This window comes from Seriola dumerili, unplaced genomic scaffold, assembly GCF_002260705.1.
Source record: "Seriola dumerili isolate Sdu_G_001 unplaced genomic scaffold, Sdu_1.0 BDQW01001815.1, whole genome shotgun sequence".
NCBI classification, from domain to species: Eukaryota; Metazoa; Chordata; class Actinopteri; order Carangiformes; family Carangidae; genus Seriola; species Seriola dumerili.
Genome location: NW_019176070.1, coordinates 483,353 through 503,890, shown reverse-complemented (window position 1 = coordinate 503,890; position 20,538 = coordinate 483,353). Strand labels below are relative to the sequence as shown.

The window sequence follows — 20,538 nt, the reverse complement described above, 5'->3', positions numbered from 1 at the left end:
AGCAGCAGACACTGACTCAGGCAAAATCACACAACTTGAAAAGCAACAAAGGACACCCCCTGCTTTACTGTCATCTTTTATCTTTGCACTGACATTCTTTTATGACATTTGTCATCTGATTGCCTGCTTAAGACTAACTTGCAAGTTAATGCTAAAATTATTTTCAGTCATCTCCAACTCAAGGACAACTTCAAACACATCACTTGTGTTGGCCTGTTTTATTTCTCACCTTCATAGAAGCCATCATCATCCATGTTTCCATACACGTACAGATACTTTCCGGCCACAAGGGGGAGTTCTGCTTCAGGATGCTCGTTTGGTCCATCGTAAGGGTTATAACTGAAAGGAAAAATATTAACACTTCACTCTTTTACTTTTTATGTCAAGAGCCTCTTCCTTAAATCTGTAAATATTATTACATTCATAAAGAACCTGTTAATAAACTTAATAAAGATCATCTGCAATAAAACCAAGACTCCTGAAGCTGGTCTCATTCACCTGTAGCGGGCAGTGCAAAGGCGGACCTGGCCTGTGTAGCGAGGCTTGGACCTGGGTGATGGGCTGGCCTCATCCTCCATCTATAGATTAACGACAGAAACAAAGATATTGTTAAATAAGATTAAACAATTATCAATCATTATTACCATCATTAAGTTTGAATATATGACAATATAAGTCAACATGGCCAGGGTAATGTTGTTGTCTTCAAGGTATGGTACATGCAATAATGTGATGAAATTTAGTGATGTGGTGTCACTCAGACCCACCTCTGATGAGGTCAGCTGTCGAGGGGTGCTGGGGTGGTCCGTTGTCACGGTGCTGGATTTGACAGACAGCAGTTCTGGTCCTTCTCTGTCTCCAGTCTCCGGCATGCAGGGCAAGAACTGGGAGATCAGTAGCGGCGTGTTTGCCGCGCTCTCATCGCCTGGGAGACATTGATTTCCATAGCAAATGAAGAGCAACTGTCAATCCTTCTCTACCCATTTGCTGCTCATTGCACAGCTATTGATCTTCATGGCAAATTCTATTCCATCCCCATCAACACCTCACATCGGCAACGTATTTGTCCTTAAATACCACTGAGGTCCTCATGGGAAAAATAATCTTAACGAAACAAAATAGAAAACTGCAGTCTAGCGGTGTGAATGGCTGAATTCTTTGAGGAAATTACCGTAAGTCAACAACATGGATCCACTGCATCACTGGGTTCTTGTGGTTTGTGAGTGGGTAATATTATGCATTAGAACAAAAGCATCAGTGAGCCCCCTCTGTTTCAAGTGAAGAGAAAGATAAAACAGGATTTCCAGCACTTCAAAGACCTTTGGTCTGTGCCAGACTGTATAAATCTACATCGCTGATATGGCTTTATCTGCTGGCTCTGCAGGTTACACCATGTGTTGTTAGAATACTAATGTGTTAAACTACATTCATGACATACATCAGGCCTGTGATCAATTAGGGTAGATATTGATCATGAATAAGCAGTATCGCCGTTAATGGTGTCCACCTCTGGTCAGGAGTAAGCTGATCCAGCTGTTATGTTAGCTGTCTCAGGATAAGATTGCTCTGACTCTCATTTCATTCTGATCATAAAGCCTTTTGATCACATGTAATTTGGTGGGTGCTTTCATCAAGTGTAGTGAGAATACATACATTCTTAAGAATGGGTGGACTCCACTGGTGGTGAACCATTTAACTCTTAGTAACATTTTCTTACTGTCAAAGCACACAGAGCTACATTCACCACTGAGTAAAGATATAAAATCATCATTAGACCATGATGAAATATTACTACCAAAATAATTCTAATGAATCATACATATAAAAATTTAATATGTAAACACATTTTTTTTAATTACTCAAAACTGAAGTTTGAAAATGAGGTGGGACTATTGACCCACCTGTCTCCGGTTGGCCTTCAAACCCAACGATGACCTGTGGGAGTTTCTTGTGTAGTGAGAGGGGGATCTGAGATGTGGAGGTGGGATTAATTTTAAGGATGTCCACAGTATCTGATTGCAAACGAAAATTCAGCAACTCTTTGGACAGCTGGTGGAAGTGTTCACTCTGTGACCTGCATTTCTGCTCCAGGTCACGAACCTTGACCTTTGACAGACAATGAAGAGAGCAAAAGGGGGTGATAATGGCCAAGAGAAGGGAGTGGAAAAAAAAGAGAACAAAATATGAGGAAAAACATACTCCAAGACGCAAAGCATGGAACGTACTTCATCACATGTATTTGCACAGATACGAGTCCTCTAAAGAATAGCCAACGTTTTATCTGTTAATGTTGATCCAACACTGAACCAATTAGAAAAGGATCCCTAAAGACCCATTTTCCAGCTTATAGCAGCATATTATATTGAAACCACTGCAGTCTAATCAACGCACATGGAAGTGTAGAGTCATCTGCTGCAACTGCTGATACACAACATAGCTAAACTCTGATAACAAAGCCTGAGCACTGCAAAGAGTTAAGAGGATTAGAAAACTTACAGTATATACATTAAATACATCATATCACTGACATATCAGAAGAAGCTGGGGAAGATGTATGGGTGTACAGTGGGTATCATATGGATAAAGAAATATAGCAAAACCTTATTCAGTATCATTCAGTGTATATAGGGATTCTCAATTTGCACAAAATACCCACTAAAGGCTTTGAAAGCTCCGGTGATTTGCTGCAAATTCACACAGGCAACAAAGGGGAGATGAAACTAACCGGGGAGGAAAATAAATACCTGAAACATTCTGTCCTTATTGTTCTGTTCAGATAAAAAGCAGCAGAACAGAAAAAAAATAAAGAAAGAAGAAAAATTAAAAGAAAAAAATACATGCTGAAACACCAAACACCAGTAAATGCTATTGTAATTGATGCAAAGTAGGAAAAAATAATGCAAAACAACAATATATCTATCAGCTCAGATAAATACACAGAAACCAAACAAAATGAAAGTGGGAGGAACTGAAAAGACAAATATACATCTGTCAAAATAAAAAAAGCCCAACAAGCACAAAATGACTGAGGACTGTGGTTTCACAGAATACAGACTATAAGTTCTAGGTTTGTTTCCTATAGAGAGTGGAGCTATGGTTTTCTTCCTGTTAAAGTGTGTGTTTGCCCATTAGTGTGCAGATACAGGCGTGTGAAAAAGACTATAAATTAATTCATTGGATTTGTAAGAAGAGAGCTACACTCCTTGACAGTGGAGTTTCCATTTCTCCATCCAAACGCTTGATGTTTATCTGAGCCAAACTGAGGCTGCTTGCTCAGTAAAATCGTATTCAAGTGCTTAAGATGGATAATAACATGACCTCACTTGAACTACACTCAAAGGAGTCAACACACTATTGTCGTGACAAAAGGATTTAGAGTGAAATGAGAAAATAATTTCAAGTAGACGGGCCAGTGACAAGCATCTTAAAGACTCTGATGAAACACAGCAGGTCGGTGATTTGATCGTGGGGAAATTTATAAAAGTATTCAAGGTCAGCCTGGATGCAGGATTAATGGGATGTGTGAGTCCGCAAATGTTGTGATAAAAGTTTTTAGTGATATTGCGTCCAACAACAATACAGAAAACCTAGAAGAAGAGAAAGAGAAAACTCAATGTTTTATTATATTATTCAATAAGCCTTGATGTTGACAAACTGATTTTTTCAATCAGCTGGCTTTTGATGTCTGTTCTGTTATTTCTACAGGAAAATAGTATCACAGTACTAAAAAAAAAAACTTACATGATGTTACAGCAGACTATATGTGGAATTCAAATGAAAAGCCATAATTTATGCAACACCACCTGTTTCAAGGCAAAGGGCATCAGCAAGTCACTATTTCTATATGTCAGAACAGATGAAAAGTCTCGAGGAACCTAAATTAAACCAAGATCCAGAAAGACGACAGAGGCCATGAGTCGGAGGTTTAAGTTTCTGACAATGTTCCCAACAAGTCCTGTGTGCTGCCCAGTTAAACCAAGGTGTCGTTGGTCTCATCTTGCTCAACATTAAGGTCCCTACACACTCACTGCCCACCCACGCAGGTGTTTGGCCTGATTAGACGTACTCTGAGGGCCGTGTGCAGACTGTGCCTTTCTGACATCTCCCTCAATCTCTTGTTAGCTTTGCTGTAGGACAACTCATACTGTTATCATTTTTATCAGTATTCAAATGATTAATTCATGGTCCCCAGACGATGAAACCTACTGACTTTGGTGAGCACCTGACTTTTCCTCTGGCACCATCAGCAGGTCAAAATTTTTATTTTGACAATTTTGTCTTTCGTATTTTATTACTAAACTCCCGTCAACCTCAGCTGTACTGTTCAGTGCTAATTAATAAATGTTAGTACATGCTAAATTTTTTTTAGTACTGCTACATTTTATAGCTAGTATACATAGCACAGCCTCACACTGCTGCTAGTGTGGTCAGTGTAATGTGTAAACTGGCCTTTGTAAGACTAGTTTCTTCTGTTAATTTAAACATTTTTCACATATATCTTCACATATATAGCTATATATGCATAGACCTGTATTTGCCATCTGTGTCTTCCTTATCTGTTGAGCATCTTCCTTATTTCCTTATCTGTCTAGTACTACATGAAACATCCCAAACGATTTTCTGTTTTATTTTATCAGATTAAAACAAAGAGACAAACTATATTTATCAAAGTAACACTGGGGTAAAGCTGGAGAAAGTTCTGTGTTTTTCTCATGTTACTGTACCTCTAACAGGTATACTGCTTCCTCATGCTCTTGGTCAGCTTGCACCCGAGCCTGCAGAGAACACACAGAAACACACAGTGACAGCTGACACTGTGATCACAGTCCATGATGCAGAACAGACAGCACACAGCTGATATACTGTCAACCCAGTACCCAGAGGAGGCTCAATGGTTGATCACAGCAGGAGATCCCTACTCCTGATGGTACAGCTCTAATGAACACTAGAACATTTATTTTAGGGGATGTTTGTGTCCAGTGAGGGAAGTAAAAGCACAGTCTTCAACATTAAAAAGCTCTCTGTGTAATTGTGCAAATCACTCTGGTTGGACACTACACAACTGTTTGTGTGTTCGTTATTAACTGGTTCATTTAACAATTAAAAATGTAGGTTTGAAAATCTCTGAGTGATGATTATCAAGGTGATTGAGTTTCTGTAAGACATGTTGTAGTTAAATATGCAGCACAAGCACTGAAATAAATCCTGCAACCAATCTGGGCCAGACTTGGTAAAAAGTAAGGCAGACAATTTAACATCCTCAATATTTGAACAGCCTCAAAAGTATCAAAAGCACTTGAAGTCCAAGTGTTCCTTGTCATATTTGAAGTTTTGTTTGACTGCTTTCTAAGCAGAGTAAGAACACATATATCCCCAGTCTTCAAAAAGGTACCAGACAGAATACAACACCTAGAGCAGTCATATCTGCATGCTGAAAGATGTTCCCAAGGTGTATAAATTTATCAACAACTAGAAAAGGGACATTTTTAGCAAAGAGTGGTTGAAACTGCATCTCTAATAAAAACTGCTGATTTTTGGACAGGTTTCTGAGGTCTTTATATTTCCTGATACAGTAGCACTGATTCAGTGACAGTGAATCAGCACAAACTGGCTACTGACACATCAATAACTGAACGAGGAGCTTTGGCATCAAGTCACTGCTCTGATCAGAAAGTAATGACCCAGGAGCGTTATGTCAACTGCATAAAAATTAAGCTTTTAATAACCCCCTTTCCTTTTTTTTTTGACTTTATCCATTTGGCCATACCTTATGCAATTGATTGATCTCCTTCTGTTTGGTGTGAAGGGCCACCAAGGATTGCTCATGCTCTATCTGCAGCTGCTGCTTCAGCTCTACAGCCTCGTGCATATGCTAAGAAAGGAGAGGAAAAAGATGTGGTTATGCTGAAGGATGTTACTTAGAGATGATTTTTGACAATATCCCAAAAGAGCTACCCGACCACAATCCTTCTCTATTGATGGTGACAGATACAATACAGCTAGACCTTGAAAGTCTCAACAATTACCTGAATATTGCTGCTGTTATCCCTGACACTGAAAGGAGGGTGTGTGCTGCAGTAGGTTGGCTTACCCACCCTATCAAGGAGCCTTTGAGAAAATTGAGCACAATCTATCTGAATGACAATTAGCTGCAGGCAGTTCTGCATTCTGATGTGAGAGAAATGCTCACAGTTTGTGATATCGGGGTCGTCAGAATATGGTCAAAGCAATGATTTGGTTGCATCAGCTTTCAAATTAAAACAGGAAAAGTTTGACATTATGAAATGTGCTTATTAGCTTTCATGCTGAGAGAAGATTGATACCATTCTCATGTCTCTGTGTCTGAACTACGGAGCTACCGCCAGCAGCATATTTCTCAAAATGTTGAACTACTACTTTAAAAATCAGTCTCAACTTCTCAAGTCTCGAGTTCACTACTTAAAATATGAAAAGTTTTATACAGTATGAGCACATTATATAATTTATAATGTATATCTGTCGCATCCAATCTACTGTATGTTCCAACGTGACTCAGACAAAGCTGTCATACATGGTCACCCACGCTGATCCCAAATCTACCCTCTCCGAAATCAGCCGACTCATGACTATACAGTATCTATCCGTGGAGTCACGACCAGCTGCCACATCTTGCAGAAACAGAGTTAAGGCACAAGATGTTTCTGCAGGCTTAAGAAGAAAAGACAGCTTAGAAAGCTCTGACATTCATCATTTTCTCTCCGTATTCTCTCTCCCTTGAAAAAAAAAGAAAAAAAGAAAAAAAAGAAAAGCCTCTTTACCTCCTGGAGTGGCTTCGAGGTGTCCTGAGCAGGCAGCCACTGCTTTGCATAATCAGGGAGAAGCTCTAAGCTGCAGAGGACCGGGCTGGCTGAGAGGCTGACACTGTCAGAAAACTATTTTTTTTAACCCTTGAATATTCGGGGAGAACTTGATGAAGTCACCTACATTTTCAGGAAACACCCTGTGATGTCATGGTAAAACAGAAATAGACCTGAGCAGCTCCACTGGAGCAGCTGGAATTCAAGTGTTCAGCATAAGCTGAATGGAAACAGAGGCAGAGAGGCAGCAGAAGACCGACCAGCAAGAAAGCACAACTCAAAAACTCAAACTCAACTGAACTCTCACCAAGGCTGACCGAGAAGTAAAACCTTACTGCAAGAGTAAGACCTATTGATGGTAGACGTCTAGACAGAAAATCTAGGCTTGCCCATAAATGAGAGTGATCCCAGCTGTGTAATTACAACAAATAAATCTGTAGCTCTGATTTACACTGCTGTGGTAAAGATCCAAAATCAACTGGAAGATGAGATTCTATTTCTTCTATTTCTTACTACATGTTTGTCTCGCATGTTGCCCTTCTGCTGTGATAGAAAGGCCCAGAATAAGATGTGGTGTGCTGACTATTGCCTTATTATTATATATTATCATATAACTTTAAAACAGAGATTGACAGTGCTGTATCTCATTATTCCTGACTGAAGAACCCTTTTTAAATCAGCTAAATCAAGTCCGTTTTTTTTCCAGTTTTTTCATGTTGTGTTTCCTCCTCCATCTCTGCTTTCTCCACCCACATCGCCCTGTGTAATTTTCTCTAAATAGTCTCTTTGTCTTCATAATCAATACACAATGAGAGAGTGACAAACTGCTCTTTGCTGTATTAGAGAGCAGGTCAGTTTTTCTCAGATGGGTACATTTCTCTCTCAAATATCCTGACAAACAGACAATCGATAGGAGATACAGGGAGGCGAGGATTTGTAATGAGAGTGCCTCTCGCGGCGCGGTGAGACTGTGTCTGATTACTATTGGCAGACCAGAACACGATGAAAAAAGAGCCTCTCCATGAAACCGATGACACGTCACCTCATGCGTTGCATCACTTTCCTTCTAAAGTTTTCTTAGAAAACAAACACATGAGAGGTGGCAACATTTCCAAAAGAGGGATGAAAATCTGGACTGAAAAATGAGGACAGGGGGATGAATGAACAGCGTGAGGGTGGGAATGTTTGACAAATGGAGTGAGATCTACAGTACGCCAGTGAAAACATGGACAGGTAGACTCGGTGGTGATGATGGGGTATGAAAAGAGGATAAAGGGTTTAGACTTGGGTCCTCCTAAATTTCTAAGCTTTGAGATATGTGGCACAGGGGTTCCAGATGCATAGTGTCAATTCCTGAACTAAATTTAGATTCAATAAACATAAACATATAAACATATATAATTTAATCCACAGCTGCAGATGATTAAATCTCCCTTCTGAGGAAATTGTGAGACAAGGGAAAATTGTTCTTAAATAAATATGAAATAAAATTTCAAGATCCTTTAATCAAGAAGTCCAAGAGTTCAGTTTCTTCAGGTCTATTATTTGAACTGAGACACTTACCGACAGGATTTCAATACTCCAATTTGATTTCTGACATTATTAAGTTATGTGGAGCTGGTCATATGGTCTCTTTTACTCCATACTCTTTGTCAGACAACTAGCAGAGCACTCCTGTCATTTAGTGAGAAATCACAGATAGGATTTGGAAAAGTTTAAGGAAGTTAGCAACAGATATTATAAGTGTGACTGTATCCACAAAATGAAAACTTCATCAAACTTTAGATCATGAAAATGATCTACTGCTTGGAAAAGAGATATGATGCAAAAATGTAATTATGAAGGCACAGAGGAAAACTTGCAGGGGAAACAGATGGTGAAGGAAGATGAATTAAAAAGATGAAGAGGTAGACTTCGATTCCCATATTTTCATCAGGATTAAAAGGAGGATGTAAGTGATATTTCTTTTCAGGGGTACATGGGATGAAAAATACATAAATGGAGGGATGTCTCACCTTTAGAACCTGTTCCAGGTTCTCCACTTTGCCTTGCAGTTGGCTCCTCTGCCGCTGGGCCACGTCTCTCTCCTGGCTCACTACAGCAAAGGTCTGTCTCAGCTGGTCATAGTCTGATCGCACCTACATGGACAGAAAGAGTCCAAGAAGAGCAAGAGGAGGTTCAGAGGAGTGTTAACAAGATGGATATAAAAGACCATTGAAAAAGTCAGTGGTGACACAAACAGTAAAAACAAAACAAACACAACAAAGTAAATGAAGAAAAAAACTTTAATTTCCTCTTTGTTTTACTTGAAGATTTTCAAAATGCACCCATTATTCTGTTGTTCTGTCTTAAAAGAGGAAAACAAGCATGCAGTTTTTATGAGGTTTGTTCTTGCAGCAGACCTAGTTTTTGCATTTATGAATAGAGGCTGCTTTTTTCTTTGGCTGGAGGGTTGATTGGGAGTTCACACTCTGAAGAGGAATTAATCAGCACATTTCCATTTAGCCGTGATGAGACAGAGCTGCTGACTGGAGCGTTCTGCGTCTCGTTTCTTCATCAGTCAGAGGCCTTGAGCTAAGCTAGTTCCTCTAAAGGTGGCCTCACAGGATTGAGCAGAACCATCCCTCAGCCATACACCCATCATCTCATTAATTAACAAAACAGATGAGTGCACAATAGATAAGCGCAAAGTGCACAAAAATAGACTGCTGCAAAGGAAATGAGTTCATTCATAAAGAGGACTTTATGATTGCAGAGTTGGATTGAACTATATCACTATAATTATCATTATTATCAAGCCTATAATAATAATGATAATAATAATAATAATAATAATAATAATAATAATAATAATAATAATAATAATAATAATAGCAATTATTTATAGAGAGCTTTTCTAGATATTCAAGGATGCTTTACATCAGGGGTCCCCAAACTACGGCCCGCGGGCCACATCCGGACGCCGCCAAAGCAATGCAAGTGGCCTCACATTAACGATCCGCAGACAATCCTCTAAACATCAACTAATTATTTAGTTAAAATTGATTTTCCCTATCATAACAATCAATAAACTATCCGTACTTTAAAGGTTTGGCATCTAATTAGAAAATTGACGCATAGTTATGAGCTATTTAATAGTTAATAGTGGCTATCTTCACCTCCTCACACGCAATGGTAATATGTCTGTACGTGACTTGTGATATCGTGACCGAGAGCCAGAGCGTCAAGCTTGCAAAAGAGTTCTGAGGTGGGAATTGTCATGAAGGTGGTTGTGTGTGTCCTGCATAAACTTCATAAGAGCAAACGGACTTAAACACAGGGCAGTTCCTAAGCCTTTCTCTCCGAGCTAGAATCGAGGCCAAGACGTGCTTTACCATCTGAAGTCCGCTGGTTAGACTGGGCAGAGTTTGTAAGAGCGTTTTTACGACCTGCTAACGCCGAAAATCAAATGCCTTTCTCTGACAAAGGGAAAAACTGTCCCAGAGCTGATCGACACAGGAATGGAAATGGGACCTCGCCTTTATTAACAGAATGTGTCAGAAATTTTAAACGGCCTCAACTTGCAGCTCCAAGGCAAGGGACAACTAATCTGACATGTATGTCCCACATCAAAAGTATTTTGAGGCTTAAACTAGCACTGCTTATTGGACAGGTGCAAAAACAAGAAGCTTTCACCCATCCCTCTGCTACTCGAAGCCTGTCATGATAACCGGCGTCCCGTTCCCAACCGAGAAGTGCAAGGACGCACCTGGAAATCACTGAGGGGCGGAGTTCGGTGTGGCGGTTCCGTGAGCTTCATGTCCACGTTAAAGAAATCGCGCACATTCCAGAACCCTTTTGCGCTGACAACTTAAACGACACCGGCTGGCCCTTCTCTGTCAATTTGAGCTGGCTGAGTTTGGCAGACCTGTGGAGCAACTCTGAAGCTGATAAAAAATCTCGACGAGATCAAGTCTCACAGATCAAAGCACCTGCATCAGTCTCTGAGACTGGCTGTAAACTGGAATGGAACCTGACATCGATCTCCTCACCAGTCAGAAGTAGAGCCCACGCAGCTCACACTGAGTATGGTAAGCCTACTGATATTCAATAGCAATAGATATTAAAAAATGTTCATTATAGTAAATGCTCTTTTTATAGGCAACATGTTCTAAACCTGATTCTGACCACTATTGCTGTATTAATATTATTTCACTACCTGTAAAGACAGAAGCACTTACCGTTTGTTAACATCACTTGTACCTGTTACAAATCACATCACCTGTCATTCTTACTTGAACATTACCAATCAGTTTGTGTGTTGTTATTTGTTCTATAAAATAAATGGAGTATCTGTGGTACTGATAAAATAAACACATGTGAAGACTTTTTATTACTTGTTTTTTGCAAATCACAGGTGGTGGCCAAAGCCAAACGAAGGGCAAGCTACAACAAAATTATCATGTAATTCTCCACAATAATACTGGTTGTCCACCGTGGCCCATATCATTTCTGTTATAGACTAACCTCGGCCCCCCATCTCAGAAAGGAAAGTTGATGTGGCCCCACTGAAAAAAAGTTTGGGGACCGCTGGTGTGGCACCTCAGCAATATGAGGAGATGACCCATGGCGGCCCTTCGAAAGGGAGCGCACTCAGAAGGCTGGGGCTGACATATGTTACTGCAGTCGTTGACGGAGCGAGTCCGTAGACACCAATTTGTGGACTTTCGAAAAATTTCGTCGTCGCAAGCGGGCCCTCGGAGACGTTTAAGGAGGCATCCGTTCCGAAGGGAGCGACTTAGAAGCCTGGGGCTGACATATGTTACTGCGCGTTACTCAGGACTGTTGGACAAAGCTTTTCCGTTGTGAAATTCACACTAGTCTTAATGGTGTGGCACCTCAGCATATGAGAGATGACCCCATGGCGGCCCGCCGGGGCCTCGCCGGCGCCCCCCCGGCACAGGCATTGCGCCCAGCAAGCAGAGCTAGCCGCCCGGCCGGCCCAAGCGGCCCGCCAGCACCGCCCCCCCCGCCCCGGCAGCAGGCATTGCGCCCAGCAAGCAGAGCTAGCCGGCCGGTGCCCGCAGGCGCCCACCCCCCCGGCACAGGCATTGCACCCAGCAAGCAGAGCTAGCCGCCCGGCGGCCTGCGGCCCGCCCCGCCCCCCCCCAGCACAGGCATTGCGCCCAGCAAGCAGAGCTAGCCGCCCGGCGGCCCGCAGGCACCCACCCCGCCTGGCAGCAGGCATTGCACCCAGCAAGCAGAGCTAGCCGCCCGACGGCCCGGCCGGCCCCCCCCCCGCCATTGCGCCCACAAGCAGAGCTAGCCGCCCGACGGCCCGCGCGCCCCGCCCCCCCGCCATTGCGCCAAGCAAGCAGAGCTAGCTGCCCGGCGGCCCGCCGGGCGCCCCCCCCCCCCCGCACAGGCATTGCGCCCAGCAAGCGAGCTAGCCGCCCGGCGGCCCCCCCCCCGCATTTTGCGCCCAGCAAGCAGAGCTTAGCTGCCGGCGGCCCGCCGGCGCCCCCCTCGGCACGGCATTGCGCAAGCAAGCAGAGCTAGGCGGCCCCCCCCCCCCAGCACAGGCATTGCGCCCAGCAAGCAGCAGCTAGCCGCCCCAGCCGCCCCCCCCCCCCGCCAATTGCGCCAGCAAGCAGAGCTAGCTGCCCGGCGGCCCGCCGGCGCCCCCCCCCCGGCACAGGCATTGCGCCAAAGCAAGCAGAGCTAGGCGCCCCCCCCCCCCCAGCACAGGCATTGCGCCAGCAAGCAGAGCTAGCCCGCGCCAGCGCCCCCTCCCCCGCAGATTGCGCCCAGCAAGCAGAGCTAGCGCCCGGCGGCCTCGCGCCCCCGCCCCGCCATTGCGCCCAGCAAGCAAGCTAGCCGCCCGGACGGCCCGCGGCACCCACCCCCCCGGACAGGCATTGCACCCAGCAAGCAGAGCTAGCCGCCCGGGCGGCCCGCCGGCGCCCCCCCGCCAATTGCGCCCAGCAAGCAGAGCTAGCTCCCTCGGCGGCCCGCCGGCCCCCCCCCCCGGCACAAGGCATTGCCCCAGCAAGCAGAGCTAAGGCGCGCCCGCGCCGGCCGCCCCCCCAGCACAGGCATTGCGCCAGCAAGGAGAGCTAGACCGGCCCCGGCCGGCCCCCCCAGCAATTTTTTACCATCAGCTGTGTGTTTGTTATTTTCTATAAAATAAATGAGGAGTTATTCTTCGTACTATAAATAATAACAGTGAAGACTTTATTATTACCTTTGTTTGCAAATCAACAAGGTGGTGCCGATAAGAGCAGCCAAACGAAAGGGCAGCTACAAGCAAAAATTTCAATTGTAATCTCCACATAAATAATACTGTTCATCCGCTGCCCATATCATTTCTACTGTTAACTTAGGACTCCCTGGCCCCCATCGTCAGAAGAGGAAGAATTTGTGGCCCCACTAGAAAAAAGGTTGGGACCGGCCAATATTACATGATGAGTTAACTAAAGCATGATTAAAGTGTAGGACAGGATATACAAAACAAACATTTAAATCACGCTGTCGGAAATTTAAACCACGTGTTAGCACTATCATAATCTGCCTATAAAATAGAAAAACATTTTCCCATAACAAACTCAATCGATTCTCTTTGACTTTAATAAAGGATCTTAAAATGGAAGTCCAATTATTTTTCACGAATGATAGCACCTTTCTCTAATTCATCTACACGTACCAGATACATAACACTCATCTTCCTTCTCTCCACTCTCAGTTTCTCTCTCATCTTCTTTCTCCCCTTTCGATTGCCATCATTCGACTGCTTCTAGCAGAGTCCAGTAGATTCTTGCCTGATCTTTGCCCCTTGCAAGCCTAGTCACATTCATTCATACTGTCATATCTGTGCACGGCTGGAACACCAGCTTTTGCCCCCACTTCTTTTCATCTCATGAATGACCCACCTGCTTGTCAGTCGCACAGAATGGCATCTTTTTGTATGTGTTGGCAACGGTGTATGAGGCCAAGCAGTGAGCTCTGAGTCCCGAAATATTCCTGAAATGTGACGTCGCCCCTGCTGTGAAGTCACATTATTAGCCACAAGAGTATCAAATCGGCCCACCATCACAGTACTGCCAGTCGACAGTGTCTCTGTGCGCGTCATGTGTGTGCAATGTTTAAGCAGATGCATAGTGTGGAACTGTGGACTTCAGACCCTGAACGGCACAAACAGAACGAGCAGCACAGTGTAGCTGAACAGCAAAAAGGGCGGTGACAGGTTTTGTATTATGAACAACATGTTAGAGAATATAAAGATTAGGGGTGGCAAAACGTATAACATAAATATTATGATGATAACAACAAGCTGCAAATTTATCTGAATCTGTAAAGAGATGGATCACTAAGATTCGCATACATTATGACTGATGTTATATGCGTGCATACATGTTAGAGGACTATTTGTATGTGTCGATAGTAGCCAAGGTATAACTCAGAGTGTCTGCAAATAGAATATTAGATATATCACTGTAACTCAGTTCGAAGCTGGTCGGTACCACTCGATCTTCACATGTCTGTGTGTGTCCTTCTAAGTCGCTGCTGCGCACTGCAAGATGTGTGAAGCCTCACCTGTTCATAATTTCGATCCTACATTCAAGGGTGGTTTAATCAGCATCAAGTTCAGACCATCATCCTTTTTCTCGCTGCAACGCAGCATGGGCTTGCTTTCTGACGGAAAAGAGGCAGAGGAAACTAAGTTCATGAGGTAGTTGGTAACAGTGACATCAATTTTCTTCCTATTGCAAACAAGACTAGCTCCTTAGTCTGACATGAGATCTATTGTATGCAAGACACACACGGGCAACTCCAATCTTATCACACTTAATATATAAGCGACACGATATGAGAGACTCAGGTTAGTGCCGAATCCAGCTCCCTCAGTTCTGTATGCATGTGATGATCGGGCTAAGCTTTTCTTCTCAAGAATATGCTTCTGTGAAGGTACTAAATACCCACAGTGCATACTGCAGACCCATCACATTTGAGTAGTGTGGCATTAGGAATGAGGGGGATGAGCTGAAAAAATGACGGTGAGCACATAGGAAGTAAAGCGTACGAGACGAAGAGAGATGATCGAAGAGATGAGACATTGTTGGAAAAGGAGACATAAGAAAGTAGGAAAAGGTTTTGAGGTTGAAGACATTGAAATAAAGAGAAGACTGAGACTGAAAAGTGATTGTTACATACGAAAGGTGAAAAGATAGACAGAAAACAATATCCAATATGCGAGTAAAACTCCAGCACTAAGCGATTTAGATTAATAAGAGGATGCTCACGTGATCAAAGATAACCTAAGAGGTGCTGTAGTTCCTGTTCTGCACTCTCCACTTCCACGATTCACATTCAGATGAGTTGTCAGCCGGCTTGACGCTGCTGCGAGGTACATGTCAAGGCATGAACAATAAAATTACCGCCAGAACTCAAACTAGGGCATAGCTCTCCTCCTATCACAGCATCTGAGCATTCCAAGAGTGAGTTTCACTGCGACTCGGTCATAGATCCTGGGTCACGGATAATAGCCGACTATTTATGCTGGGCAGCTGGAGGCTCATACGTTTGATTGTCATCGCTCAGTCATCCCGATATAATCATGAGGATAATTAATTTATAATAGCCTTTTTTCTCCTATTTCAGGCGTTTGGTCGTTCTTAAACAAAGAGCGGTCCGTGCGAGTCAATCAGGGGTTTTAATTTTTCTGCTGAAGTCGGTAGGAGGATAAGATGGGGCGGGCTGGGCTTTGGTTCAACGTGTCTATTAATTCGAAAATATTGGCCGTATACAGTAGTAATTCGCAGGTTGGTCTACGTCCAGAACAGGAGGAAATATTAAAGTTTTATTTTAAAATTACCCTCTAAAATGTGTAGGAGTTTTTAAAGGAAGAAAAGGTTGAAAATATAGAATTGAAGGAACTGAAAGGAGTCTGACTGGCAAAAGATGATTTTTAAGTTCCATAAAGCACAGCTGTCTGTGTGTTTTTATTTCTACATACGGATGAGCTGCACCCTGTAAACAGTCACAACACAGTGATAGCACCATACATACAGGCAATATGCTCTCTCTTGAACCTCAAGCAAAAAAGGGTTGAAGCTTTGTGTGTCAATGTTCAGTTACAAGAAAAGATTGTGCAGTGCAGACCTTTATGATCAAATTTAATCAAGTACAACTCGAAGAACTAAGTAAACCCAAGACAGAGGACGAGAGAGGCAAAACAGACAAAGTGAAGGGCCGACAAGGTCCATCCATCATCTTTGTGTGCAGGCAGAGAGACAGCTAGGGCTGTCGGAGGAAGGACACAATCAAACCAAGACATGAAAGAGAGAACAGACAAGGAGCAGGAAGAACACAGGAAGACTGAGGTGGTGAGTTACTGGCGCTCTTAAACTTGTGTAAGTCGCCGAACATCACAAGTCCAACAGCAGACCACAGAGCAGTCAGTGCACAGACCACACCTAACACAGTAGCAGCCACAAATGAAAGCTTGTTTCCTCTCTTTTGACTGTTAATTTATGAAGACATGGCACGTCATGAGGTGTCAGCTGCAGTTTGTCCTCTGCACTGAACATTACGCTGGGTCAGGACACGGCCTTGGTAGTGACAATACCGTAAGAGAGCAGGGTGGGGGTTGGAAGGGATGCAAAGACCAACTTTGGAATAAAAGGGGTGTTCCCCCCCCAAATAAATTGGGAAGAATTCCCCAAGGGGGGGATAAAGGGGGAGAAAATTTGTTGAGGTTGCCAAGAGTGTGATAAGAAAAGAAAAATAAGAAACCCAAAAAAGAAAAAAAAAGCAATGACCTTCTCAAAGGCTTTTTTATAGGCTCTCGAGGAACGATGTCTGCTTTTTCCACTTTCCTTCCCACTTCTAGTTGGAAATCACACATTCACAGCTCTGCTTAACACTGCTCCGTAACATCTTGTAAACACAGTGCTACACTGCAAAGCAGGACACACACACATTTCGTGCCAATTTAAACGCGTCATATCACAAATTAAACAGAAAACAGACAACTACTTTTCTTCCTTCCCCTTGCCGTCATGTCCTCTCCATTTATCTCTGTCTGCAACACGTTTCCTCTTCTATCACACCATGATTATCATTCCTCCCAAACCCATTATTTAGCTGCTGGGCCCTGAATCTCTCTGCTCACTGTGGCCAGAAAGTCCCCAGAATGTACTGGGCCATTCACAATAGAGTGACGTTCAGTTTCTCTGATTAATACTCCGTGTCTGCCTCAGGAGTAATATGTACTGTAAATTTTCTCTATGTGTAAATTAATAACCTTATAATAAGGAGCAATGTTACCGAACTTGGCTCAGAAAAAAAACATTAATTGTAGCTTTCCCATAACTGGCCAAGCATGACACATGGAATAATTGACGTTCTGTAAAATTGAGTCTAGTTTACTATTTGTGTCAAATATAACGGATGGCCTTAGTTAGTAGCAATAAAGACTGAAACAGTAGGTTCAGAGGTGGTAAGAAGGCAGATTTTGTTTAACCTTTAGGACAGGCCAGCTACTTCCCCACTATTCTTTCTAGACTAAAGCTAATCGTCTCTTGGCGCTTTGTCATAATGTAACAGATATTGGAGATTTAATAGAATGTAGTTTAAAGCCAGATTACATTGTATGCTCTGTTGTATCTTCATGCCAATGTTTAAAATAGCTTTTCAACAGCCCGTTCTCCATGTGTTGATTCAATCAAACTACAAAACGTGCACAAAAAAAGTTACTTAGACGATACATTTTCGTTCGCGCGCACTGACTGTAGTTTGCAAGAGAAATTTTTATCATCTTGTTGCGGAATCGGAAACAATTGATTTATAAACAGGCCATGTTGAAAATCATTCCTCACACACATTATTTGTTGTGATCTGGCTCAAAAAGCTATGTATATTGTTCTTTGATGCCAATTCTCTTTAAAGAAGCAAGTCTGTTACATCAATGAGCACTACACTAGAAGCTTTAAGGCTGGTGTCCTTTGGGTTTTATTGGAGTAATCATGGTCTGTGAATCAGCAAGGTCTGCAAAAAGCTGCAGTGTCATGGTTTTTGTCATTTGCTGCTGATCTCAAATCAGACACCAGGAGGTTACTATCGATTTGTTCAAAAAAGAATGTCAGTACGCGTACAATTTGTCTTTATTGTGGTTCCAGTATTTCCCTTATGGGTTTCTGACAACCTGCAATGAGGAGTGGAATTGGCAACTACTTGAAAATGATTTAAATTTGACTCTTCTCAGATTTAAACAGTAGCTGACGAGCCTTCATACTCCAAATTAAACATGAATGGGAAGAACCTTAAAATAATTCCCTTCTCTTCAGAGAGCATACACAGCTTTGTTTAGTGCCATGTAAATTTTACTTCTGTCCCGACAGCTGCTTTTTGGCAGTAAAGGTTTTAAATCCTGAACATGCGGATGAGAGGTGATGTAGGCTTTAAATTTTTTAGGAGTGTTTTGATGCTTCAAATTTGTGGCTATGGCCACTTATATAATAAAACAGCCCGTTAAGTGGGAATTAATTGCAAACATTCAAATGCTATCTTTCGTCAGCCAACAGAAGATTTATAGGGACAGGATGTTGGATTTGCTTAATTTAGAAATAAAGGTGTTTTGGTCATACTGGTTAATATTAAAACTTGACGCTAGATCACACACATAGTTGTTGAGTAGAATATAGCGTGCTAGTCGTTAATAATGGAGACAGACGAAGAATAAACTTGGTTACTCCTGATCATAAATGGGAATTCTTGTGGTAGAGGATTGATGTGCCCCCTAAAGCTCCAGCAGGATTGTTATTAATGTGCAGACGTCAATGGGTGGGGAAAATATATGTTTCCACTAACTGTGGGAAGGACAATGAATAACAAATATGCTGGTCTTCAATGTTGGCACAATGGTAAAGTCACAGACAACCAGATGCACCATGTTTGAAACTGGCATTGCATAATGGAAAAACATACAAAAAGAATATAGACCATATAGAATATAAAGAAATAAAAATATAATCACTCTTGGCAAAACAAACTGAGTTTTGCTGCATTTCGTCTTTTTCGCAACAGCAAACTCGCAAAGTGGGGCAAGTCAAACTGGAGTTCATAAGTTTGTGAGAAGAGATTTTCCCGACCAACAAATTTATTTCTCTCCTTTTTAATACATAGACCACATGTTTCAGGCCTGTTCTGCACCTATATATGAAGCATAATCAACCTCTCTACTCTCCTTTGTAAGTTAGATAAGTGAGTTCATACTGGCTGTTAAATTTATCCTTAATACATAAGACTTCACACAAAAGTATTTAAACTATTTCAATCTTATTGAAATAATTGTCAGATCATAAACAGATTTACTCCATCCATCTACTGTTCCACTCCAACTTTGTTGAGTGCTTTAATAGGACGATAAAGTTAATATGTGTCCTGTGTGTAGAAGTGCAACCTATATGCCTGGTGTGTGTGCGCGTGTGTGTGCCAAAGATTGTTCATCCCACTTATTGTGGGTAGAAATGGGTAAATGGCAGTCAGAGTCACGAGCTGTTGTCCACCACTAATTACAGCTGCAACATCAGCTTGTCTGTTTTCAGCACCGTCTAATGTCTGTTAAGGAGTCCAGGACGCACAGACAGCTCCTAAACTGAGCCCATTAAACTGCTGTAGACAGGACATAATACTCGTAAAAACTGGATTTAAGGACTTGGACTCTATAAACTTGGAGCTCTAATATGGAGCTATAACAGCGCTGGTGGTTTTACCCTGTTTGAATGACTTACAAGCAAAAATAACAAAGCTAGGTATACACAAGTGCATTTACTTGTACCATACAAGATAATATTATGGGTAGATTCACAGACGTAATTTAGGACTCATGAATCATAGGTGAAAAATCATATTGTTGTTTGGCACTGACAACTTTTTTAATTGGGTTTTTGGGGTGAACTGACAAAATTTAAAAACCTTGATTTTAGTCATTGTACCAGATTAACTACAAAACTGCATTAGACTACACCCATTTTTTAACAGCCATACAAGATTTTAGATAAGATAAAGTTTTCCTTCTATAGGGAGCCATTGGTTTTTCAGAAGTTTCAGTAGGCTAAAAAAAACTAATAAATAAAATTAAATTTAAAAGTACCATGTGAATTTTTGACGCACGAGAGAGGCTGGAGCAATGTTTTTAAGAGTCACTCCGCCATTTTTTGGTTTATATCATTCGACACATAAGGACATATATGCTATATAGATGGAAGCAAGCTGAGACCTACGTGATAAATTAATGCAAGTTAACTGAATGTAGGATTTAAAATGACCTAAATGAAAAAACAAAAAAAAGACAAAAAAAGCAAAACAAACATTTCAGCCCACAATGCAGTTTGGGGAAAAACACACAAGCTTTGCAGAGTCTTGCTTGGGAAATAGGTGCATATCTTGTTGTTTTCCTCCATTATCGAATGTGGTTAATTCAGTTTTGAAAGCAGGGATTGTTTGCTGTTTCAATGAAACTCATATTAGCTGACTCGAGGTAACATTTTCAAAAATGATGATTGCTTGCTGGTAGTACCCATGCCAGCTGTAGTATCACATTGCACAAGTATAATTTTCAAACAGTGGATGGATTAACCCACCTAAAAGCACATTTCAAGACAAATGCATACTGAACATAAAAAGAAAACATGACTGACTAGAGGGGAAATATCAATCCTAA

The 20,538-nt window shown here is 42.1% G+C and overlaps 1 protein-coding gene across 1 annotated transcript in view; it reads right to left on the bottom strand.

The window, feature by feature from the left end:
* LOC111238956 (RIMS-binding protein 2-like) overlaps positions 1 to 20,538 on the bottom strand; it is a 67,666-nt gene that overhangs the window by 15,043 nt on the left and 32,085 nt on the right. The window contains 7 exon segments of the mRNA XM_022768693.1: positions 230 to 339; positions 499 to 578; positions 768 to 925; positions 1,902 to 2,106; positions 4,725 to 4,775; positions 5,768 to 5,872; positions 8,852 to 8,974. Of these exon segments, the coding sequence (XP_022624414.1) occupies positions 230 to 339; positions 499 to 578; positions 768 to 925; positions 1,902 to 2,106; positions 4,725 to 4,775; positions 5,768 to 5,872; positions 8,852 to 8,974 (832 nt within the window).